Source organism: Pelodiscus sinensis, chromosome 2 (assembly GCF_052426305.1).
Source record: "Pelodiscus sinensis isolate ZL-2025 chromosome 2, ASM5242630v1, whole genome shotgun sequence".
NCBI lineage: Eukaryota > Metazoa > Chordata > Testudines > Trionychidae > Pelodiscus > Pelodiscus sinensis.
Genome location: NC_143053.1, coordinates 112,983,979 through 113,006,051, shown reverse-complemented (window position 1 = coordinate 113,006,051; position 22,073 = coordinate 112,983,979). Strand labels below are relative to the sequence as shown.

At 44.0% G+C, this 22,073-nt stretch overlaps 1 protein-coding gene across 5 annotated transcripts in view; it reads right to left on the bottom strand.

The window, feature by feature from the left end:
- Positions 1-22,073, bottom strand: part of MAK (male germ cell associated kinase) — a 55,394-nt gene that overhangs the window by 22,961 nt on the left and 10,360 nt on the right. For 4 of the 5 annotated variants that reach the window (XM_075921268.2, XM_075921267.2, XM_075921266.2 and 1 more), the window contains exons 3-9: positions 16,584-16,638; positions 13,984-14,105; positions 13,193-13,272; positions 10,100-10,232; positions 9,841-10,012; positions 7,026-7,193; positions 218-556 (exon numbers count right to left, since the gene is read on the bottom strand). In XM_075921268.2, the coding sequence (XP_075777383.1) occupies positions 218-556; positions 7,026-7,193; positions 9,841-10,012; positions 10,100-10,232; positions 13,193-13,272; positions 13,984-14,105; positions 16,584-16,638 (1,069 nt within the window). Of the gene's footprint in view, positions 1-217; positions 557-7,025; positions 7,194-9,840; positions 10,013-10,099; positions 10,233-13,192; positions 13,273-13,983; positions 14,106-16,583; positions 16,639-20,915; positions 21,139-22,073 lie in introns of all 5 variants that reach the window. The other variant, XM_075921265.2, reaches the window with a different exon arrangement.

Here is a 22,073-nt window from a genome sequence, read left to right as displayed (position 1 = left end):
GCTTTTGCTTATCAGTTAATCAGTTAATCGACTACACTATTACATCTCTAGCTAGATCATGGAGGGGAAATACTAGTGCAGCTGTTCTGAACTGACAGTTTATTTAATAGAAAATGTGACCCCTTTTTAAAAAGGTATCTATATCTAGTGACTGTACTGCAGCTAATATGGAGAAATGATTTCATGTATAAACTCTTAACATTCTTTGATAACTTACTGGTGATGATGAGTTTTTATTGATGTCTGGAAGAACTGGTTGTGGCTGCTGCTGTTGGGGTAGTTGTTGGTTAGTTGTGTTCTCTGGCAGCTGAATTTGCTGGAGAGGTTGGTGGTTAATCTTTGATGGAAATTGTGGCTGAGTCTTGTCAAGTACATCAGGTGAAGACTGAGATTCAGGCTTGGATACAGATTCTAGTTTTGATACAGGTTCTGTTTTGAGTAGATTTGGCTTTGGCTCTGTTAGCTGAGCGGATTTAGTAACAGATTGTTTCTGTTCCAAATAGTGTGCAGAAGGTCCTAAAACTTGGCCAACTTGAAAATAAGGGTGTTTCAACGCCTGAAGAAAAATATAAAACATACTTAATGCGCTTCTATGACTAAAATGCATTAACTTCACCAGAGATGTAAGCAATTTTGTAACACTTAAATTCCACAGTGCAGGTACAAGATTAATGTAAAATCAGCTTACATGTGTAAGTGGAGCACATGGAATGGTGTACACTTGATATCTCATCCTGTAGTGAGGAAGGGTAAAATACGTGTGTGTGGCATCAGGGTGGCATGCTGAAACATGACTGAGAGGTATTACAGGGTGTGTTTTTGAGGGAATATGATTAGAATCTGTGCTTGTAAATTATGCTAACAGATAGCCTAAAAATCTTAGGGGAAACATCCTATATTCACTAAGAGCCATCTTACCAACCCAGCAAACAGTTGGATTTTCTATTGCAATAGGAAATGTGAACATAGGGGTATGCATGTGTACTCATGTACATGGTTAACTAATGCCCCTGGTCTCATCAGTTCACAAGCTCTGTTACAAGTAGGTTCCCCTCCGCCCGCATTGCTGCCTCTGTCTCAGTGAATGTGTACCATCAGTAGAAACAAAAAACCTGTGGGCACTCTACTAAACATCTGGGCACAATTTGAATCTCTCCTGAATGGCCACACAAGCGCACAGCTTACATGGAATACTGGTCACCAGCCCTCTAGTTTTCAACCAGAATGCCTGGTTGAAAAGGGATCCAGGAGGCTTCAGTCAACATTTCAGACAAGGCTGTTAAAAAGCCACTGGTGGCACAGATGGGCTAAAGCAGATTCCCTGCCTGCTTTAACTCTATGCAGCACCTGGAAGTGGTTGGTATATTCCTGTGGCTAACTAGGCACAGGGACAGCCAGGGAACCTCTGCATGCCACCTCTGCATGGCTCAGCAGTACCCATTGGCCAGGAACCATAGCTAATGGGAGCTGCAGGGGTGGCACCTGTGGGCATAGGACATAACAGTCACTTCCAGAAGACACCCAAAGTAAGTACAGCTTGGAGCCCAAAGCCTGTACCCGAACCCCCTCTCACATCCCAACCCTCTACTCCAGCCATGATCCTTCTTTTGCACCCAAATTGCCTCACACACCCAAGCCCCCGTCCCAGCTCAGAATCCCCTCCTACATTGAAACTCCCTTCCAGAGCCCACAACCCATACATTCTCCTGCACCAGAGTTCCCACAAACATTTTCTATCTTTGGGCAGGTTGAATTTTCTTTTGGGCTACTGAGATAGTGTGTGGATGTGCACCGCTAGTACAAACAAAAACCTTAGATTTATTTATTTAAATATTTTTATCCCTCCTCTCTATTTAAAATATTCGAGGAGGCTTACGCAAATTTTAAACACATTACAAATATATATACAAATTTAAAATAAGAGACTCCAGTGGGACATAAAAATATGTATTTTAAATAGTCCATAGGTGTGAAAGAAAATATATTAAAACAAGAGATAATTAATAAGGAGCAATCCTTACGATATTTATTTAATGTGAAATCAAATAAAAATAAAATTAACGCTACCCTTGAAGTACATGTATTATCATCCTTTATAACAACTCAAGCTAGTAAACACACCAAAATGCATATTATCCACACATTGCTCAGCTTTAAGATGTGAAACAAATCTATGAGTCAATTAGAAATAGTCATGCTCTCCTTGCAAATATTAATACAATATTTACTGAGACTGGAAAGGAAAGTGAAAGACATTCACTCAGGTTTATACAGTTTCTCTGGGGAATACTTTACAAAAGCAAGTGAAACAGAGACCTGTAAAAATAGATAAAAATTCTCTAGGTTTGAAACTTCCACCTTGTATGAGTCACCAACTCAAAAAGTAGGAGCCCCTAGCGCAAATTAAAACATGGCTTCAGGGTTTGTAGACAGATGCAGGTTTCAAAGAGCTTGTTATATATCTATAACAATTGGAGAAAAATTCTGTTAAAAATAATCTTTTTCTTTCCTACCTTAACACCTGTGTAAACTTTGTTTGAAATGCAATCATGCAAATGTCCTGCAACACATAGGGTATGCCCCTCCATCCGGGAGGTCCATCAGGGGCCTGTCAGTATCCAGGAGGCCCTGCGGGAGAGCTTTCACCCAGAGGAACACTAACAGTCTCCCTGGTTGGCCCCACTGAGGGCTTGTGCCTCATTCCTCCCTCACGTCCTTCCACTTACCCACCCCCAGACCCACTTCCTGATGTAAAATAAAATACACGTTTTTTCATAAACACAAACTGTCTTTATTTAACAAAACTTGGGGGGGGGGAGGGGAGAATGAAACTCTGGTGAGACTGGGGAAAGGAGGCAGGAGAGGGGAAGAAAGAGGGTGGGAGAGGGGAGGGGGAAAGCTGGAAGAGGGAAGCAAAGGGAAGAATGGGGAGGGGAAGCTCAGGGCTCAGGGGTGGGGGTCTTGGTGGGCCAACTGTCTCCCAGCACCGTGGATTCGGAGGCCTCGGCGTTCCCGGGGGATAGGGGTGAGGAGGGGATGGAGGGAGAAGCGGGAAGGGGAGAAGGAGTGGGAGGAGAAGCGGTAGCTGGGGAGGCAGCAGGAGGCAGCACGCTCTGCACCAGGGTCTGCAGGTGCTGGCAGATGGCACAGTCCTGGGCAAGCTGCTCCTGCCGGAACTCCAGGTCTTCTTGCACCCAGTTCTGGAGGGTGCAGTACAGGGCTCGCAGTGCCCCCAAGTGCTGCTGTCGGTACCCCTGCACTGCATGGATGGTCCTGTGGAGACCTCAGGTGCGGGAGCATGTCCCGGGAGGGGTAGTGCGCCCTGCATGCGCAGCTGGTGAGGCTGTGGAGAAACAAGAGAAGTGGTCAGTTGTCCCTGGGGGCACTGTGGTGAAGCCCAGCCATGCTCTGCAAGGCGAGGATGACTATTCCCTACACCATCAGAGCCGATGTGCTTGCACAGAGGCCATGTTTGGAATGTCCTGCTATCCCCGGGAGTGAGAGCTGCCCTGAGACCACACCCATGCCCCTGCGCTGTGTATAGTGTGGGTGAGGTGGGGGGGGGGGGGGAAGACATCCCCTGCCTCTCTGTAGAATGGCCTCGTGGAGGGAGGGCATCCTGCTGTGTCCCACCCTGGGGTTAGGAGCACACGTGTGACTAACAGGCCAAGGCCCCTGTGTGGCAGCCAGCTGGGGCCACATGCCCAGGGGTGGCACAGCACATGCTCGCACATGCATAGGTTTCTGCGTGATCTGTGGTAAGCAAGGCCCATGCATTCAGTCCCTGGTCTCCCTCTCTGCCCCCCCAATAATGGGACAGTGATGGCACTCACATGTTGTTGCCTCCCCGGATGACACTGGTGACGGGTCTGCTGGGACGGCTCGGGGGTCCCGGCTGCGTGGCATGCTCCGTCTGGGCTCCTGTGGCTCCTCCTCCCTGTCCTGGTCAGGGCCCTCTGCTCCAGGATCGATGACCCCCTGGGTGGGGGGACACGGACCATCCTGCCCCCCAGGATGGGGGTCCAGGGCGTCAAAATAGGTGCAGGTGTCTGCCCCTGTTTGGGAGCTGCCCTGCGTGGCCCTGACATAGGCCTGACGCAGCTCCTTAAGTTTCATGCACACCTGCTCCTGGGTACGCATGTGGCCTTTGGTAGCCAGGCAGTCAGCCATCCAGCTGTAGATGGCCACATTCCTCCATCTAGTGCGGAGATCATCAACATTGGAGACATCCCCCCAAACCTCAAGCAGGTCCACGATCTCTGCACTGGAACAGGAAGGTGCCCGCCTTCTCTGACCCCGGCAGGCTCCTGGGAGCTGAGAGACTAGGCCCGGGGAGCAGTGGAGGGCTGGCTGGCACTGGCTGCCTGGCTCATGGTGGGGCCACTGGGTCAGGGGCAGCGACTGCTGGCAGGCCTGGAGCTGGCACAGGCACTGTGGCCGGCACAGGTACTGTGGCCAGAGTCTACCCCTTTAAAGGCTCTGGGGCTGGGGGAGAGGAGAGGAGTTTTCCTGGTTTGGCCCACAGTGGCCACCAGGGCACACTGGGAAGGGCTGAAGGCCCCCTATTTCGAAATAAGCATCTACACAGCACTTATTTCAAATTAGCTATTTCGAATTTGGCGTTATTCCTCATAGAATGAGGTTTACCAAATTCGAAATAAGCGCTCCGCTATTTCAAATTTATTTCAAAATAGCAGTTTGGCTGTGTAGACGCTAGGAAAGGTATTACGAAATAACTTTGCCGCGTAGACACACCCTCATTCTCCCATCTGAAGTGAGTCAGGGAAACCCCAAATAAATCCCCCCCCACTCCACCTGACTACACAGATGCCAGCACCCACCTACCCCCAGGCTGCATGCAGCTTTTCAAAGTGGCAGTGCTGTGTGGACACAGGAGTGTGGCCTCAAGCTTCAAGTGGCGCTGCAACTTTGAAGTTCCCCCTCTACTTTCTCCTCCTTGCTGCCTCCATTGGATAGAAGAAGCAAGAAGGGAGTCCTTCACATCCTACTCTGGGGTGGAAGGCAGAAAGCTGGTGCCCAGAGCAGTGCAAAAAAGCAAGAGTAGGAGAAGAGATTACATGGTACAGTCCAGACTAATGAGCAGCTATGTAATTTGCCTTCTGAAACCTTGGATGCCTTACAATGCCTTGCTGAAGTAGCTCTCATCTGGCCCATTCCTAAACAGACTTACAGCATGCAAACCACCCTGAGGGTATGTCTACACTACCCTCCTAGTTCGAACTAGGAGGGTAATATAGGCATACCGCACTTGCAAATGAAGCCCGGGATTTGAATTTCCCGAGCTTCATTTGCATAAGCGGGGAGCCGCCATTTTTAAAACCCCGCTGGTTTGAACCCCGTGCAGCGCGGCTACATGGGGCACGAACTAGGTAGTTCAAACTAGGTAGTTCGAACGAGGAGTAACGGTAGTTTGAACTAGGAAGCCTAGTTCGAACTACCTAGTTCGTGCTCCGTGTAGCCGCGCTGCACGGGGTTCGAACCAGCGGGGTTTTAAAAATGGTGGCTCCCCGCTTATGCAAATGAAGCCCGGGAAATTCAACTCCCGGGCTTCACTTGCAAGTGCGGTATGCCTACATTACCCCGCTAGTTCGAACTACCCTGAGTGTCTATGTATCACTGTAGTCTGCAAGTCACAACTGGGTTATGCTCTGTCTTGCACCATCCTTGATTATGTTACACGGTAACCTAACACACACCCCAGTCATAGATTTTCCACGCAGAAAAGTGTGTCTTGTACTGTACAACACTCTCCTGGACAGTAAAATTGTATCAAGTTTTATTTATATAAGAAAATGATTTTATCTCAACCCCCAGCTAGGAGCAGTTTGCACAGGGGTAGATGGCGGACAGAGGCAGCAAAGGGGAAGAATTGATTAGTTGACTTGACTATCCGATAAGCATTTGCTTATCAGACAGTCGACTAGTCCTTAACATCCTTACTCCTTAACACCTTAGAGCATGTTTTCTTGAGCACACACTAACATCTCCTTTATGCACTACAATGTACTTCTTGACAAGGCAGTTTAGGCTAAACCAATTGTTCCTTTTTACAGAAGAACTCTCTGTTATTCTTTGTGTGAGATCTATAGTTCTAGAGGTGACTATGTAATACTAATGCTCTCTCAAGTGGAGAGAGGGAATTGCTTTAATTTTGCACCATCAATTTAGTCACATTTGAGTTATCTGCATTATATCTACATGTGATTAGTTGGATTTTCATCTTGTCCTTCAATATTCCCTTTTTCTGTTACATTCCCTACTGTAATCCTCCTTTGCATCCTTTAAGTGTACTTGTATTATTTGGATACCCATAAAAAGGTATCCAATTTAGACACTTTTTGTACTTGGAATTACACATATTTTGGAGGTTTATTAACCATTATATAAAAAGATGTGACATGCCATTATTTAAGTCCCCACACGTTTTGTTCCTGATTGGTTACTAAGTATCACCTTACAATAAAAATATTTAGCTCTTATGTTGCACTTTTCACCCATGAATCTCAAAATACTTCACAAAGGAAGGTTGTATTAATATCCCCTTTTATAAATTGAGAAAATGAAGCAGAGATAAATGATTTGCTCAAGGTCACACAGCAGGTCAGGTACAAGGAAAACAACCCAGGTCCTCTGAATCTCAGGTCAGTGCTCTGTCCATTAGACCACATTGATTAATTCACATGGTTTCACTTGCTGATTGCATTTATTCAAGTCAATTGTGGTAAACGGTGGCTCTGATATAGGTCTGCACAGACAGCATATACAAGACCAAATTACAGAGAGAATAGAAATCATAATTTGACAACAGATGAACGATCAAACTGCCTAACTTTGAACATTTTGGCTTCCTTCTGGTCTTATTTCCACCTATAGCTACAAAATAGGAGGATGGTTTTTTCTTTCCTACAGTGCTATGATAAGCTAGCATGTGTAAATTTTTAATCTAAATTGTTATATAAATTGTTTTTGGCCTTATAACGAATCTATCACTTAGGCAGTCATACCTGACTTGCTGTAGGTCGTTTCTTTGGATCCCAGTTGAGCATATCAGTCATAAGCTGTATTGCCTCATTGCTGGCATTTGGAATGAGAGTTTTGAGGTGTATAGGGATACACTGAGGGAAGCGGAAATTCATGGCAGATGCAAGCTGGTACCCTTCTGGCCAATCACTCTGTTAATGAAAATCAAGATGACAGAGACTACATCATTTGGAAACAAATTAAAACAGAATTCTACAACATGTGTGCTGAAGAGAGAGGTCGAAAGCCTAAGTGGTGAAAGCTGGAGTCGTTAATCCTGTGGAGAGCATGCATAGGGCCTGCAAAGGTACATAGGTTCCCAAATTGGGGGGAGCGAAGAAATTCCAGGTGGGAGGCAAGGTGACCCAACCCCCCTCCCAACTCCCCCCATCAATCCCCCTCCCCCCAAGAAAGTGACCAGCAGCAGCTGAATCAGGACGCCTGGGGCAGAGCAGCTGGGGTGCTGCCGGGTTGGTCCAGTAGTGCCCAGAGCGGCGCTGCGGGACTAACCAGCAGCACCCCAGCTGCTCTGCCCCAGGTCCACAACAAAAGCCTGGTCTGCTGGGGGGGGGGGGGAAACTAGCTGCGCCCCCCCCCCCCCAGCAGACCAGGGACACGGGGAGCAAAGCCGCAGCGGCAGCGGGACCCCGCCACCGCTGCGACTTTGCTCCCGGTGTCCCTGGTCTGCTGGGGACCGTCTCCAGCAGACCAGAGACACCAGGAGCAAAGCCGCAGCCACGGCGCGGTCCCGCACCTCTGAGGCTTTGCCAGAGCAAAGCCTCAGAAGCGCGGGAACCCGCCGCTGCTGCGGCTTTGCTCCCAGTGCCCCTGGTCTGCTGGAGACGGTCCCCAGCAGACCAGGGGCACCGGGAGCAGCTTTTTTCGCCCCAGAGGTCGAGGTGGCAGGACCGCTGCCTGCGAGCTCCGGGGCGAGAAAGCCCCGTTCGTAAGTGCGTAAGTCAGGGACTGCATGTAGTTGTGAAACCTGTCTGCAGGCATAATTAATCCATTAACATAACTTTGTGTATCTGCATAAAGAAGCACAGTACGTCAATGTGTCAGTTGATATGCCTGTTATTGTGGTAAGTTGCTAAACGAAAAGCAAATTTAAGGTTACAGGAAATCATAGGTTTCCCATAAGAACTGCACTTGGTATTGTCATAGGCAGATGAAGGGCCAGATTCTCTCTGCCCAGCAGAGGAAAGAGCCACAGAGGAACCAATTACAGCTTCCTGATCCTGGGGCTGGCTTTACAATGACCCCAGTCCCAAAGCACTTCAGAACAGCCTAGCATCTGCTCTAAAGCAAGCAGGCTGGTAATTACACTCAAGAGACTGTCTGCCAGAAAGGTTGCCAACTTTCTGATTGCAGAAAACTGAACACCATTGCCATGTCCCACTCCTTCCCCAATACCAGTCCATTACCCCACTCTTTCTCCAAGGCCACTCCCCCGTTCACTCCATCCCTTCTCCTCTGTTGCTTGCTCCCCTCACTCACTTGCCATTAATAAAAAAATTTTTTATAAAGACTAAAATCCTGGAGTACTTACTATGTAATACACAGCGTTTTTAATGAGCAATTTCAACAGAAACTGTCTGTTACACCTAATACTTCTCATTCAGTCTCTTGGGTACACTTACATCCGCCACACCATGGGCTACCAAATGTCCCAGTCTCCATATATTAATAGGCAAGCATCTAATATGTCTATCCAAACATTCTCCTCTCCCTCATTCCTCTATTACTGTTGACAACTTCTTTATTAAAACAGGGACAGCACCTAGAAAATTGTGGGCTCCAGGGTTTCACAAGGCATAAGGGAGCGGTCGACAAAGGCTTCCCTTGTCAACCGATCTGCGTCTTGACCCACACGCTGTGCTGATGATCAGCTGAGCCGGCACAGTGAGTCAGCCATTTTTATTTGAATGAAGCCGGGGATATTTAAATCCCTGCTTCATTGACTATGTCAGGTAGCCTATTTTACCTCTGTCGGCAGAGGCATGTAGTCTAGACATACCCTTAGAGTGTACCTGTATAGTTCTTTTATAACTCATTACAGAATCAAACATTTATAATTTTTGTTTTAAAAAGAACTAAATCTGATTCGTGCCTGCAGCAATTATGTTTGCATAGCTGAATAGTTGCCTGCACAGATATCTTGTTTAAGCAATTTTGTTGTGTGCACAAATGCAAATACTCATGTGCATATTTCTGTAAGCACTATTCAGTCAACATTTTTTTTAAAACTTCATCTTTAAATTGTATCATGTGCCTAAAATAATTGAAAGTAATTCTGTATAATACTAATAGATTGTCTAAATGTATCCTCTTGATGCCATGGCTAAACATCTTTTATATGAAAACAGAAGGTTTCCACCTTAATACAGTAGTTCATATTCCATTTCCCCCTCACAATGCTCTAATTAAGACATCATAATAATTCGAGAATAGTAATTTGAACATGTTACAATAAAATATAAAGTGTAAGCAAATATTCTTAAAGCCACATGCACAACCTCTTTTAAAAAAAACATATAATTTATCTGGCTTTCAACATGATAGAGAGTAAGGGATTTTAAAAAAAATCAAACATCATATAAAGGGTGTTAATAAAAACACCAATATTATTTTATATATCAATAAGAACAAAGAGGAACAATTTACAAAGCATCAAACTACACAAGCAATTACTATAATGTAAATGTTTATATTCATCTATTAAAAGCAAGATAGTGACTGATGTGATTTATTCACTTATTCTCATAATTTTTAATACTATAACTTTACAGTTGGCCTTACCTTCTTTGGAGTGCCTAATACTTGGCAAATTTTGAAGATTTCATCTACTTCACTTGTCCCTGGGAAAAGAGGTCTCAGCGTGTAAAGTTCAGCCATTATGCTACCAACAGCCCATATATCAATAGGAGAGCTATAAACAGAAGACCTTAACAAAACTTCAGGTGCACGGTACCTATATGAAATAATGGGCCAAATTCAGAGGTGGAGGTACAAAGAAAGCTTAAATTAAAGTAATATATTTACTGTACATATCACTTACCATCTGGTAGAAACATAATCTGTGTATGGTGGCTGAGATCTTAGTTCTCTAGCCAACCCAAAATCAGCTATTTTCACAAGCTCTGGACCCATACAGAGAAGGTTTTCAGGCTTCATATCCCGATGGAAAAAACCTATGAGTATACACAGAAAAAAACAAATTGTGCCAACCTTTGTTCAGCAAGAAGTTTTGGCTTAGTAATATAAAATTCACTTTGGAATTCTCTGGGGACCATGAACTTTTCTTTCATTCACACTCTTGCAAAATAAGTATTAGAAAGGAAGGAAAGTTTTCCCATAATTGAACAATAAATACAATTAAATTAATAAGCACAAATACCTGGGTTTAAAACTCTAACAAAAGTATGTAACAATTTCCAGGAAATTGCTTCTTAATTTTGAATGGTTATGGTTTGCTTATCTGAGCAATGATAGTTAATGGAAATTTGTTCTGTTTAATAATTGTAAATAAACTAATTTTAGAAACAGAGCCCATTTTTGCATGAACTAGCTTGTTTTTTCTCTTACATGCCAATAAAAAAACCAGTCTCTGGCAATATTCTTCAGTTAGCATTTCTTACAGAAGTTAGAGTTACTTAATCAGTTTGCAGACATAGGCTTTTAACAGGACATCCAAATTCTGCTTTTGGATATTTGTATTAAAAATTACACATACCAGAGTCTGTTTCATACTCCTAAATTCTAATCTTAGCATTAATATACAGGATTTGGAAGTTCTATTTAGGTATCCATGTTTTTAAATTCATCTGTGTATAAGCATAGTTTATCCCACTACATAGTCTAACCATTCCTGCAGTTTAATTTACTGTTAGTTGCTATAAATCTCATGACACCACTAAGCAATACTGCAATTCAATATTTATGAAAAGTCATTGGTTTCCTATGTACTGAAAATCTAAAATCAGAAAGACTCAGCTAATTAGGAAGATTAAAGGTTATTTTATAAATTTCCATCATCTTTCTGTGCCCAAATAGCTAAGACTAGAATAATACCCCTATTTCTTTATTCGGATGTTAATGTATGTCTACACTAGCCCCCTAGATCCATCTAGGGAGGCTAATGAGGGTGACTGAAATTGCAAATCAAGCCCGGGATTTAAACATCCATGCTTGATTTGCATGTTCCCGGCCGGTTGCCATTTTAGAAATTGACTAGCCCGAAGTACCTGCCCGTGTCTACACGAGGCAGTGAAACGGGATTCCGATTTAAAGCCCTAACTCGAATTAGCTGGTATTCCACCTGCAATGAGGTTTACCAGCTAATTCAATTTAGGGGCTTTAAATCGGAATCCCGTTTCACTGCTGTGTGTAGACGTGGTCAGTTACTTCGGGCTAGTCAATTTCTAAAATGGCGACCGGCCGGGAACATGCAAATCAAGCACAGGATATTTAAATCCCAGGCTTGATTTGCAATTTCAGTCACCTCATTAGCCTTCCTAGATCGATCTAGGGGGCTAGTATAGATGTACCCTAAGACTTTTCATAAGTTCTTTACATGTAATTCACTCATTTATTTTATATATATAAAAAGAAAGTTTGCTGATGATCAAAGAATCATCTATGATCATAAATAAAAAAAAAAGACATGAAACAACACTTTATAGATCACCTTCAACAAGGATTCTCAAACTGGGAGGTCACAAGAGCATCACAAGGTTACTGGTAGAGAGGGGTCACGAGATGTCAACTTCCACCCCAAGGTCCACTTTGCCTTTAGCATTTATAAAAGTGTTAAATGTATAAAAATGCCCTGTTTTTAATTCATGGGGGGAGGAGGAAGGGTCACACTCAGAGGCTTGTTCTGTGAAAGGCGTCACCAGTACAATAGCTTGAGAACCACTGACTTACAAAATTAGTAAAAACATTAGTGGTTCTTTTTTGTCAAGTACTGTATCCAAGAGCCTTACCACACTTCTGTACAAAGGTTAAGCTAGAGATCACTGGGAACACCATGTTCCTTATTTCATTATCAGTGGACATCTTATTTTCTCTGTCAGGTTGCAGAAAAAGTGATGAAGGTGGAAAAAAAGTAGAACAGATCAAATGAACAGTAAAATAGGAAGATACTTTGTAATATAAAGGAGCTTGATACCAGTATTTGACTGCAGCTTACAAGATGCATTGCTTACCAGAATAAATTAGGGTACGTCTAGACTACAGGCTTTTGTCGACAGACGTTTTGTCGACAGATACTGTCGACAAAGCGCGTCTACACTACATCCAGTTCTGTCGACAAAGCAAGCTGCTTTGTCAACAAAACCCTGTAGTCTAGACACAACCCTAGATGCAAGAACACCTTCTGTCGACATAACTCTGTCGACAAAAGGCATTATGCCTCGTAAAATGAGGTTTACCAGCGTCGACAAAACTGCTGAGTTCTGTCGACGTTATGTCAACAGAACTCAGCAGTAGTGTAGACGCAGGTATAGTTTTGTCGACAAAAGTCCACTTTTGTCGACAAAACTCTGTAGTCTAGACACACCCTTAGAGTGGAATATTTTGCTAATGTTTTGAAAGATGCAGTGCACCCACAACTTCTTCAGGTGAGCTGCAACTGCTCATACTTGCTAGATTTCTCACAATACACAAGCTCAGTTTGTATTTTAATGAACAAATTATCTCAACATTTTTGTAGATATAGCACTACTTTGATATCATTAGTTTCATAGACAAAAGTGCAATCTGCAAAGTATCAATTGCCCCCAAACATCCCCTCTTGAGAAAAATAAGAAATGTACTATATCTATAGAGCAGCATGCAAATTTCTTCAGAATCAAAATCACTTTGATCTAGGTCTGAAAGCATAATAAGCAGGCTCTAAATAAAGTGATTATTGATGCTTTCAGAAAAGAGCTTCCAATTACAGAAGAACCAAATATCATTTAAACATGTAGATGGATTTTTAAGACGGCAGCATATTTTTGAGACCACGTAGGGCAATGTACTTTCTATAATACTATAATACAATCTGTTTAACCTGTAACCCCAGCCATAAAGTTTTTCCTAGGATTACTGTGCATTATCTTCTTTCCCAAAAGAGGACTGCACAATTAAATTCTGCAAAGAAACCTACCGTGCTTATGGATAAAAGCTAGGCCTTGTAATATTTGATACATAATGTTTCTGATGACTGACTCAGGGAACAACTTGTTTCTGCAAAGAAACACATTTACATAAAATGTTTAATTATTTCAAGCATCTTTATATTATTTCTTTTCTGTATCAAGATAACATGTTCAACATTTTACACAATATACTGTGAAGCAACCAAACCTTAAGGATGAAAGAACAAAAGCAAAAATTTTAAGGCTTAATATGGAGTTCCATATCCAAGTGAAACTTTCTCTGATCACAAAGGATATTTTGTTTGCATAAGGACTGAAAGTTCCAAGTCTGTATATGAATATGTTTTCTCTCTTCCTCTGTTATGTACATCCTCCCCACTTCACCCTCCCTTCCCGGCAAACTCAATAATATAGGCAGTTGGTGAAATATTAGTCTGGTTCTTCATACGTTAAAGGGATTAAGAAACTTGCTTTCACAAATTCTTGCAAGGCTTACTATACAAAGCATATAAATATCTCAGAATTCTCATTTGGTTGTGTTATTTCCGATATACTGGAAGCTGAACAATTCCTAATTCTATACTGAGATACAGGCATAACTTCTATTAACTTAAGTGGCATTTGCAAAGGTGACGTTAAGGACAGAATACAGAAACAAGCTTTTAGTTATTTGAATCTATTAAGTATGGAAAAGTCTTAAAACAGGAAATTTAATTTAATTGCTCAAGATATCAATAGAACTCATTAAAAAAAACTGCAAACACCATATTCTACTGTATATCCTATAAGTGAAACATACCTGTCCTTCATTAACTGATAGAGATTTTCCTTCATGTATTCAAACACAAAATAAAGGTGGTCATTTTCTCTGATGACTTCTTTCAATTTTATCACATTGGCATGATTCAATTTCTTAAGAGACTGCAATACAGAAACACGTGTACTCAAATTAGAACTGTGACTTTGGTTCTTCAAAAGAGGTAAAATAGAGCAATACCTAAATTTCTGTTAATTCTGCATTAAAAATAGTTACTGAATAAATGCAATGTATCTTGTCTTGTCTTCCAAAAAGATTATTGCACTCCTCCATGGCAATTTTACATTTATGAAAAAAACCTAGAAAACGTATCTAGCATAACCTGGACCCTTCGGGCAGGGGGCTGGCAATGGAGTGTGTGAGCAGGAGGCAGGGCAGGAGGCTAGAAGTGTTTATGATCTAGCACAGTGGTCCCCAACCTTTTGGGGCTGCCAGGAGCCCGGAGGCGGGGCTGCTCACACGCGGGGCACCCGGGGCAGGGCCACACATGCACCTGGGGCGGGACCGCACACGAGCCCGGGGGCGGGGCCACCCATACGCTGCATGCCTGGAGCTGACGCCACCCATGCGCCGCACTCCCGGGGCTGGCGCCACAACTGTGCTGCACACCCAGGAGTGGGGCCGCCCATAAGTCGCGCGCCCAGGGTCGGAACAGCCCATGTCCCATGCTCCCGGGGGCAAGGCCGTCACTGCATGCCTGGAGCCGGCACCTGTGCCACGCACCCAGGAGCTGGCAGCACCCATGCACCGTGCGCCCGGTGGCGGGACCGCCCATGTGCTGCGCGCCCAGGGCCAGAGCCACCCCTATGCCTCGCGCCTGGGTCAGCACCACCCATATGCCTCGCGCCGCTCACCCGGGGACAGGGCCACCCATGTGCTGCATGCCCGGGGCCGGCATATGGCACAGCCCTTGCGCCGCTCACCCGGGGACAGGGCCGCCCATGTGCTGCATGCCCGGGGCCGGCATAGACCTCGCGCCATGCACCCGGGGGTGAGGCTGCCTAACCGCCGCGCGCCTGGGGCCGGCACCAACCATATGCGGCGCCTCCGGGGCCAGCGCCGCTCATGCACCCAGGGGTTGGCACCGCACATGCGCTGCGTGCCATGGGGTGGGGCCAGCCCCAATCACTCGGCGGGTGCACAGAAATGGCCCGGCGGGCACCATGGCGCCCGCGGGCACCACATTGGGGACCACTGATCTAGCAGGAGGCTAAAAGTGTGGGGAGGGTGTGGAAGTGCAAGAGTGAGAGTTGCGGGGGGGAGGGGGGTGTTAGGTGAGCTCAGGGCAAGAGATCCCATCCAGAAGTGCTTTCTCTCCTCCTCATCCACGGGTGCCAGGGGCCTTTTCTCCCCACCCTGGGACTTTTTAAAATAATTTAAATAGGCTTTCCTATTTTCTTGGCACAACTAACCCCTGACGTTGCTTTCAATTAGGATAACAGAAAGCTGCATACCAAATGTGGTGGTACTACCTTTTACTGCTTAGGAGGAGTTCTTGAACAAATGGACTTGCAGACAAGCACACAGACAGATGCACAAATCTCTAATATATATACACACAAGTTGGACCTCCCTGGACTGGCACCCTCAGAACATGATCAGTCTCAGACAAGAGAGTTTGCTGGACTAAGAGAGGTAGCCAGCCTCTCCACTGGGCTCCACTCCCCAGTCACCTGGCACTGCTGCCCACTGCCCCCTTGCAGCCTTGCGGGCTCTGCAAATTCTGGTGTTCCCCTCCAAGAGCTCCAGTAGCTCTGATGGCGCTCACAGCCCTGCTGGCTGCGGGCACTGCGGCCCCCCCATCCCGCGAGCTCTGGTGGCCCTGCTAGCTGTGGGCTCTGTGGTCCCTCCCCATTGGCCTCCAATGGCTCTGCAAGTTTCCTCGGCCCTGCCGGCTGTGAGCTCTGGTGCCCAGTGGGCTCTTCTGCCCCCTTGTTCCTGCCTGTTGGCTCTGCTCCCAGCCACTGGCATATCATTGCTAGGGATCTCTAGTCCAGCAACATCCATGGTTCTGCCAGACCACAAATGTTACCAGTCCAGAGAATCCCAGACCACAGAGGTTCAACCTGTAAATAGAGAAACCTTCAGGGCCAAATTTTCAAAAAGAGTATTCCGTTTGTGCAAGTGAAATTATTTTCATCTATAAATCCAACATTTTTTCAGCCAGGCACTCAATTATCTATTTTTTGCCTTAAAAAAGGCAATGCCAATCAATAGAAAATGTATAGCAAATGGATACTTTATTCAAAATCATGACTGTAAACCAAATTCATTTGTATGCAAGATTAAAAAAATAGGAATTGGATGAAAACAGTAAATGGAAGAGCCTTCCATATATCATATAAATATCACAAAATGTAGAATTTTTCAGCTTCACCATTTCAGCTGCTGCATAGTGTTTAAAATATTATATAGCACTGTTGGATGTAAAAACCTGAGGAAAACAAAGTATCTGGTAAAGAAATTAAGCACTGCCATTACCTCCGTAATAATCTGGTTTGGACTAATCAAAGCATGAATTTAAACAAGATAAAGACTCGACATTCAGTTTACATTAAAAAACATTATTCTCTGAGTTTTACCTTGACTTCTCTCAAATTCATACATTCATCCCAAGAATAGAACTTTCTTTTCATCCTGAAATAAAATCCAGAAAGTACAGTGTATTCTAGACAAATAAAATATTCTTAGAACCAAGAAAGATCAGAAAAATGTCACTTTTCAGCAGAATAACAATCAAATTCTATTTTCAATAAATTTCAAACATAATTTAACAAATATTAATAAAATTGAATTGTGCTATTGTTATGTTTGCCACAATTTTGAAAATGCAAGGTATGATATTTAATTAGTACATAAGTTTTTAAAAGGTAACTATCCATAAAGGTAACTATCCATAAAGACCAAGGTATCCCCACAAGTTCTATAGATATTTGCAAGCATTTTACTCGATCTATGTAATTTGAAGTATGTTATTAATCCTGTGTAGTGCAGCATGACTTACTGCAAGGGTGGGCAAATATCAGCCCATGGGCCAAATCCGTTTCCCCAGGGTTAGCCTCTAGTGGGCTGTTGCCTATATATTTACCTGCTCCTCCATAGGTATAGCAGTCCCTGGCCAGTGGAGCTGCAGGAAATGGTGTCCTAGTCCGCACCCTTTCTGCAGCTCCCATTGGAAAGCTGCAATCACCCATACCTGCAGAGGCACAGGCAAATATAGCAGTGGCAGCTCGCCAGGAGCTAACCTTGGTGAACTGCCACCATTTTATTGCCCACCTCTGACCTACCGGATAAGACTTGGGCCTGGGAATTGGAAGTAGAGGAGGTCACTTAGACCATGTCTTCTCTATGAGAATTGTATCAATTCTCTATACAATTGATCTTCCAGAATTCAATTTAGCAGGTCTAGTAAAGATTCGCTAAATTGAACTCAGAGGGTGTCGGTACTCCTGCTTCCGCAAGAAGTAAGAAAAGCTGATAGGAAAATTTACTCTCATCGGTCTCCCACTGTGAGGGCAGTGGGGAAACTGGAATCAAAGGATGTAATCAAGTCAATGAATCTTCTCTTTGTTAAGCTAAACAGAATGATTCAAAAAGCTCAATCTCTATAAGGTATGTTTTTAATCCTTTAGTCATTTTCATGGCTCTTCTCTGAGCCCACTTCAATTTATCAACAACCTTCTTGAACTGCAAACACCAGAAATAGACACAGTGTTTCAGCAACAGGTGCACACATGCTAAATACAGGGGTGTAGTAAGATGAAGGTCTGAAACAAATGCCAACACATCACAGCCTGAGTATGAGCCCTGAGGCCTAAACAACAATGGTTAAGACTTTGCTAATATAAAGCAGAGTTAACCTGTGAGCAAGAGGCAGATCCTGCTCGCAGAAATTGGCAAGAACAGGGTTGATATTATAGAAACACTCAGACCTAAGGGGTATTAGGCACAGGCTGAAAGCACATTCCAGAGAGGTGGATCAGAACACCTCGTTAAGAAATGTCTTGGTACCAATCACACACACACACACACACACACACACACACACACACACACACACCATACATACCAACCCAGGGTTCAGGATGAGTATGAATTGACAGCATGATGGATAGTAATGGAAACTTGGCCTTCTCTGAGGTAAGGGATGGTAACTAGCTTACAGAGGCTGGCAACCTGATATGTCAGGAGTGATATGTAATTTGTTTGTACCTGTGCATAAAAGTAGAACCCAAAGGGTGGTCATTGACTAACTGTCGGGGAACGCTACAATCCAGAGTGTTTAGTTGGGGATTAGTCCATTGTCATGGTGTACATTTATATAATGGCGCAGTAGCGAGTCTGCTCTCTGACAACTAATATTGTACCTCACTTGACAATAAACATATTCAGGTGCTTTCGATCCTTGTCTGATTTGTGGTCTCTGGGGCTCTCTTGGAGTCTGTCATGATGACTAATTGTGCATGGTTAACATGTTAGACGGGGAACACACGCACGCATGCAGCCAAAAGTTTATCATCATTGATGGAGTAGAGGACTTGTCAGGAAACCATCGAGGTGACCTCACCTAACTAATGAGGTAAAATAATCTTCCTACTCCTACTTGAGATTCTCCTATTTATGCATCCAAGGAATCTCATTAGTTCTTTTGGACAGCAGCACGCTGGGAGCTCATATTCAGATGATTATCCATCTCACTCCACAAAATCTTTTTCACAGACACTGCTTTTCAGGAGAGAATTCCTCATCCTATCAGTAAAGTGTACCTTCTTTGTTCCTAGATATATACCTTTACATTTAACCATAATAAAATGCATATTGTTTGCTTGCACCCAGTTACGATGCACTTGAAAAACAAAGCCAAATTCCAAAAGAGGGAGCAAAGAGAGTTGTAACTCTACTACACTATGAGGACTGTATTAAAGCAGATTGGGAACATGCTTCTTCTTTTAGGAACAGAAGAGACCACAACATGCTTCTTCCTTTAGGAACAGAATTGCTTTGGCGTTGCTCTTTAAACTGTCAGAAGATCCAAGAAAACCTTAAAGTTATATTTATTATTTAAATTCCCTGACAACAAGCAGCTATGCTAAAGTGGATTGTGTAGCAAAGCAAACAGGCAGAACTATATTGCTTACAGTAATCTACTATAGCATCTAATAAGACATGATGTTCTACCATTTCTAATGTACAAGTAGTGGAAACAAAATTAAATATAATGTAATCAAACCTCATTCTTGCACAACAAATTTAAATCATTAGGAACAAAAGAGACTTCTTGTTCCATGATGGGCCAGATTAAGATAATTTATTTTTATATGTATATGGACAAAATAATATCCATTAGGACACTAGTGTTGGAACCTGCTCTGGGATATTTCTCTGCAGCTGAAAGCCACAGAGGAACCATGCTAGGGCAGAGCCTACTGTTAATGGGAATAGTAACGGTTTTCTTATTCTCTGGACCGACTGCCCAACATCTTGTACAGATTGCTTGTCACAAGTTAGAAATTGAACTCTACTGCTCTGATAAAAATTAATTTCCCCCGAACGCTCTATATGGAATTATAATACAAGCCCAAATAAGGTTGCTTTTGTAGACCTATATTATGCCTTTCTACACAAACAAAACTGAGAGGGTCTGAACTAGGGATGTAATAGTATAGTTGATTAACTGATAAGCAAAAGCTTATAAGTTAATGCTAAAAACTTCATGCATTCCCCCCCCCCCATCCCTTGCCAGTAAATTTTTTAGCGGGCTGACCAGCAGCCCAGCTCAGTCCCAGCTTGCACTGGGTCCTGGACCTACCCCCAATGCGACTCTGCATTTAAAGTGTATTAGGAAGCAGGCAGGCAGCCAGCCTGGCTCAGTTCCAGCTCGTGCCAGGTCTGGGAGTGCAGACCTCCCGCTCCTGGACAGGGGCTGCCCGTGGACTATAGAATAGTTGAGTAACCAATAAGAATCCATGAGGTTAATTGACTATTCAATTACTGATATTTAACATCCCTAGTCTGAACCTCATCATAAGAATTTAAGGATTTAGGAGTGATCACAAGCTAATAATTTTAAGAAGAGATTTAAAACCAAACTGTCACCTTACTCTCTCACTTAACTAGGCATTTATACATTGCTTATTAGCAGGGCTCGCCGAGCCGCAGCAAGCCCCGCTCGCCAGCCATGCTGCCCAGCGTCTGCACATGTGCAAATCATTCTGCGCATGCACATATAGCCCAAACTCGGCTCTTCTGGGTTGTAATCTACTCACCACGGACGAGTAGATTACATAGATTGTCGAGCCCTGCTTATTAGAGTAACTTACTTATAAATGCTAAAGCATGTGTATAAGGATCTTTGTTTCTTTCTCTCCATCTGCCACTTAAGAGGTAGTAATCCAATTTTATGTTAGTAAACACACTTATTGTTGGATGACCACACGTAAGAAGAAAAATTTCCATTTCAATGTGGAGGCTTGTGGCTATTTCAATCTCTTCTGCCCCCAAATTCCACAGTACAGGTCTGCTATCAAGAAAGTTCTTTCATCCATACTCATAAGTCCCACTCTTGAAACGAACAGTTCAGTTCTTCCCAGAGGAACATAGTGTTGGGATTAATCTGAGTGCTGCTATGTGCTGATATGGACAGTGTAATCCAACCTCCATTTTGAATCCTCAATTCTATTTTACCACCTATGAACTGTTGGGACTGCTGAGGCAGAGGAACTGTATGGACTGGATTTTCCTGCCAGAAGAACTGTTGCACTCAGCACTAAAGGTTGAACACGTCACTTATCATCATTTGCTCTCAGCACTAAACACTTGCACTCAGCACTAACTGTTTACACACTGCACCATCTAGTGTGCACACAGCACAAACCCCCTTTTCCCGCCAAGGGCCTTTGAAAAGGAGCTCTCACCCCAAGGCTCGGGCTTCTTCTTCCTCGGTTGCTGCTTCGTCGGACTCAAGGGTGGTGAGACGCTTAGGCCTCTGTAGCATCTTTCAGCGTAGTCTGTAGCGAAGACTCAGTCACTGCGTGTGGGAGTGTCAGCTAGAGATCGAGGGTCCTCACCATCCCAGCTGAATAACACCTGAACTGTCCAGGTTCCCGAGTTGTGATGAAGGCCCCAGCATCGGTGTAGCTAAAGACACAAGCTGCTAATTGCGGAAATTTTGGACTGCCGTGGCGAAGGCCCAGGCCTTTCCGGAATTGCTCTGTCCTAGTATCATCTAAAAATCCTCGAGGGATCACTTGGTGTTCCTCCCCAACGGCTATAAGTAGCCCTAGGTTTGAAGGTCCCAAGCAACCTAACTGAATCCTGTCTGGTTCCTCCACTGTACCATCTACTAATTGTAAAGTTGCTTACCTTCTGGGGTTTTCTTTTCTATCTTCTATTTCTTTTTGGGTGTGGATTGGTTTGCTGACACAAAGTGTCAGGGATTGCTGTCTATATTGTTAATTGCTGTGTTTTATTCAAATTGACAATATAGTTGAGTTTAAATTTATTCTAGACTCTGGCTGTGTCATTCTTACCGGTGATTAGATACGGGAGTGCCAGGTCGAACCTCACTTCTGTGCAGAGACACTTAAAATCCTAGTCGGTCCATAGTAACCATTTGCTTACCTGAGTCTCTGGGGTAAGAATAGCCAAGGCTCGACAATTTAGGTAATCTATTCGCCACAGGCGAATAGATTATAGCCTGGCACGGCGCCGCAACGCGATCAGTGCATGTGCAGCGTGGTCTGCACATACGCAGCGTGCTGAACCGCGCGGCTGGCAAGCGGGGCTCACCGTGGCGTGGCGAGCCCTGACAATAGCCATCATGAAAAATTTATAAAACAACAAATAGTCAGTAACACCTTAAAGACTAACAAAACATGTAGATGGTATCATGAGCTTTCATGGGTACGACCCACTTCTTCAGATGACTGGAGTATAAAAAGTCCAGATCCAAGAATAAATAAGGGAAGGAAAGAAAAAAAGAAAGGGAAGACAGTGAATAGATTGTTCAAGTTACAAGACGCTGATAAGAACAATTAGCACTTCCATTGGCTGGGTAAGTCATTAAGATGCGG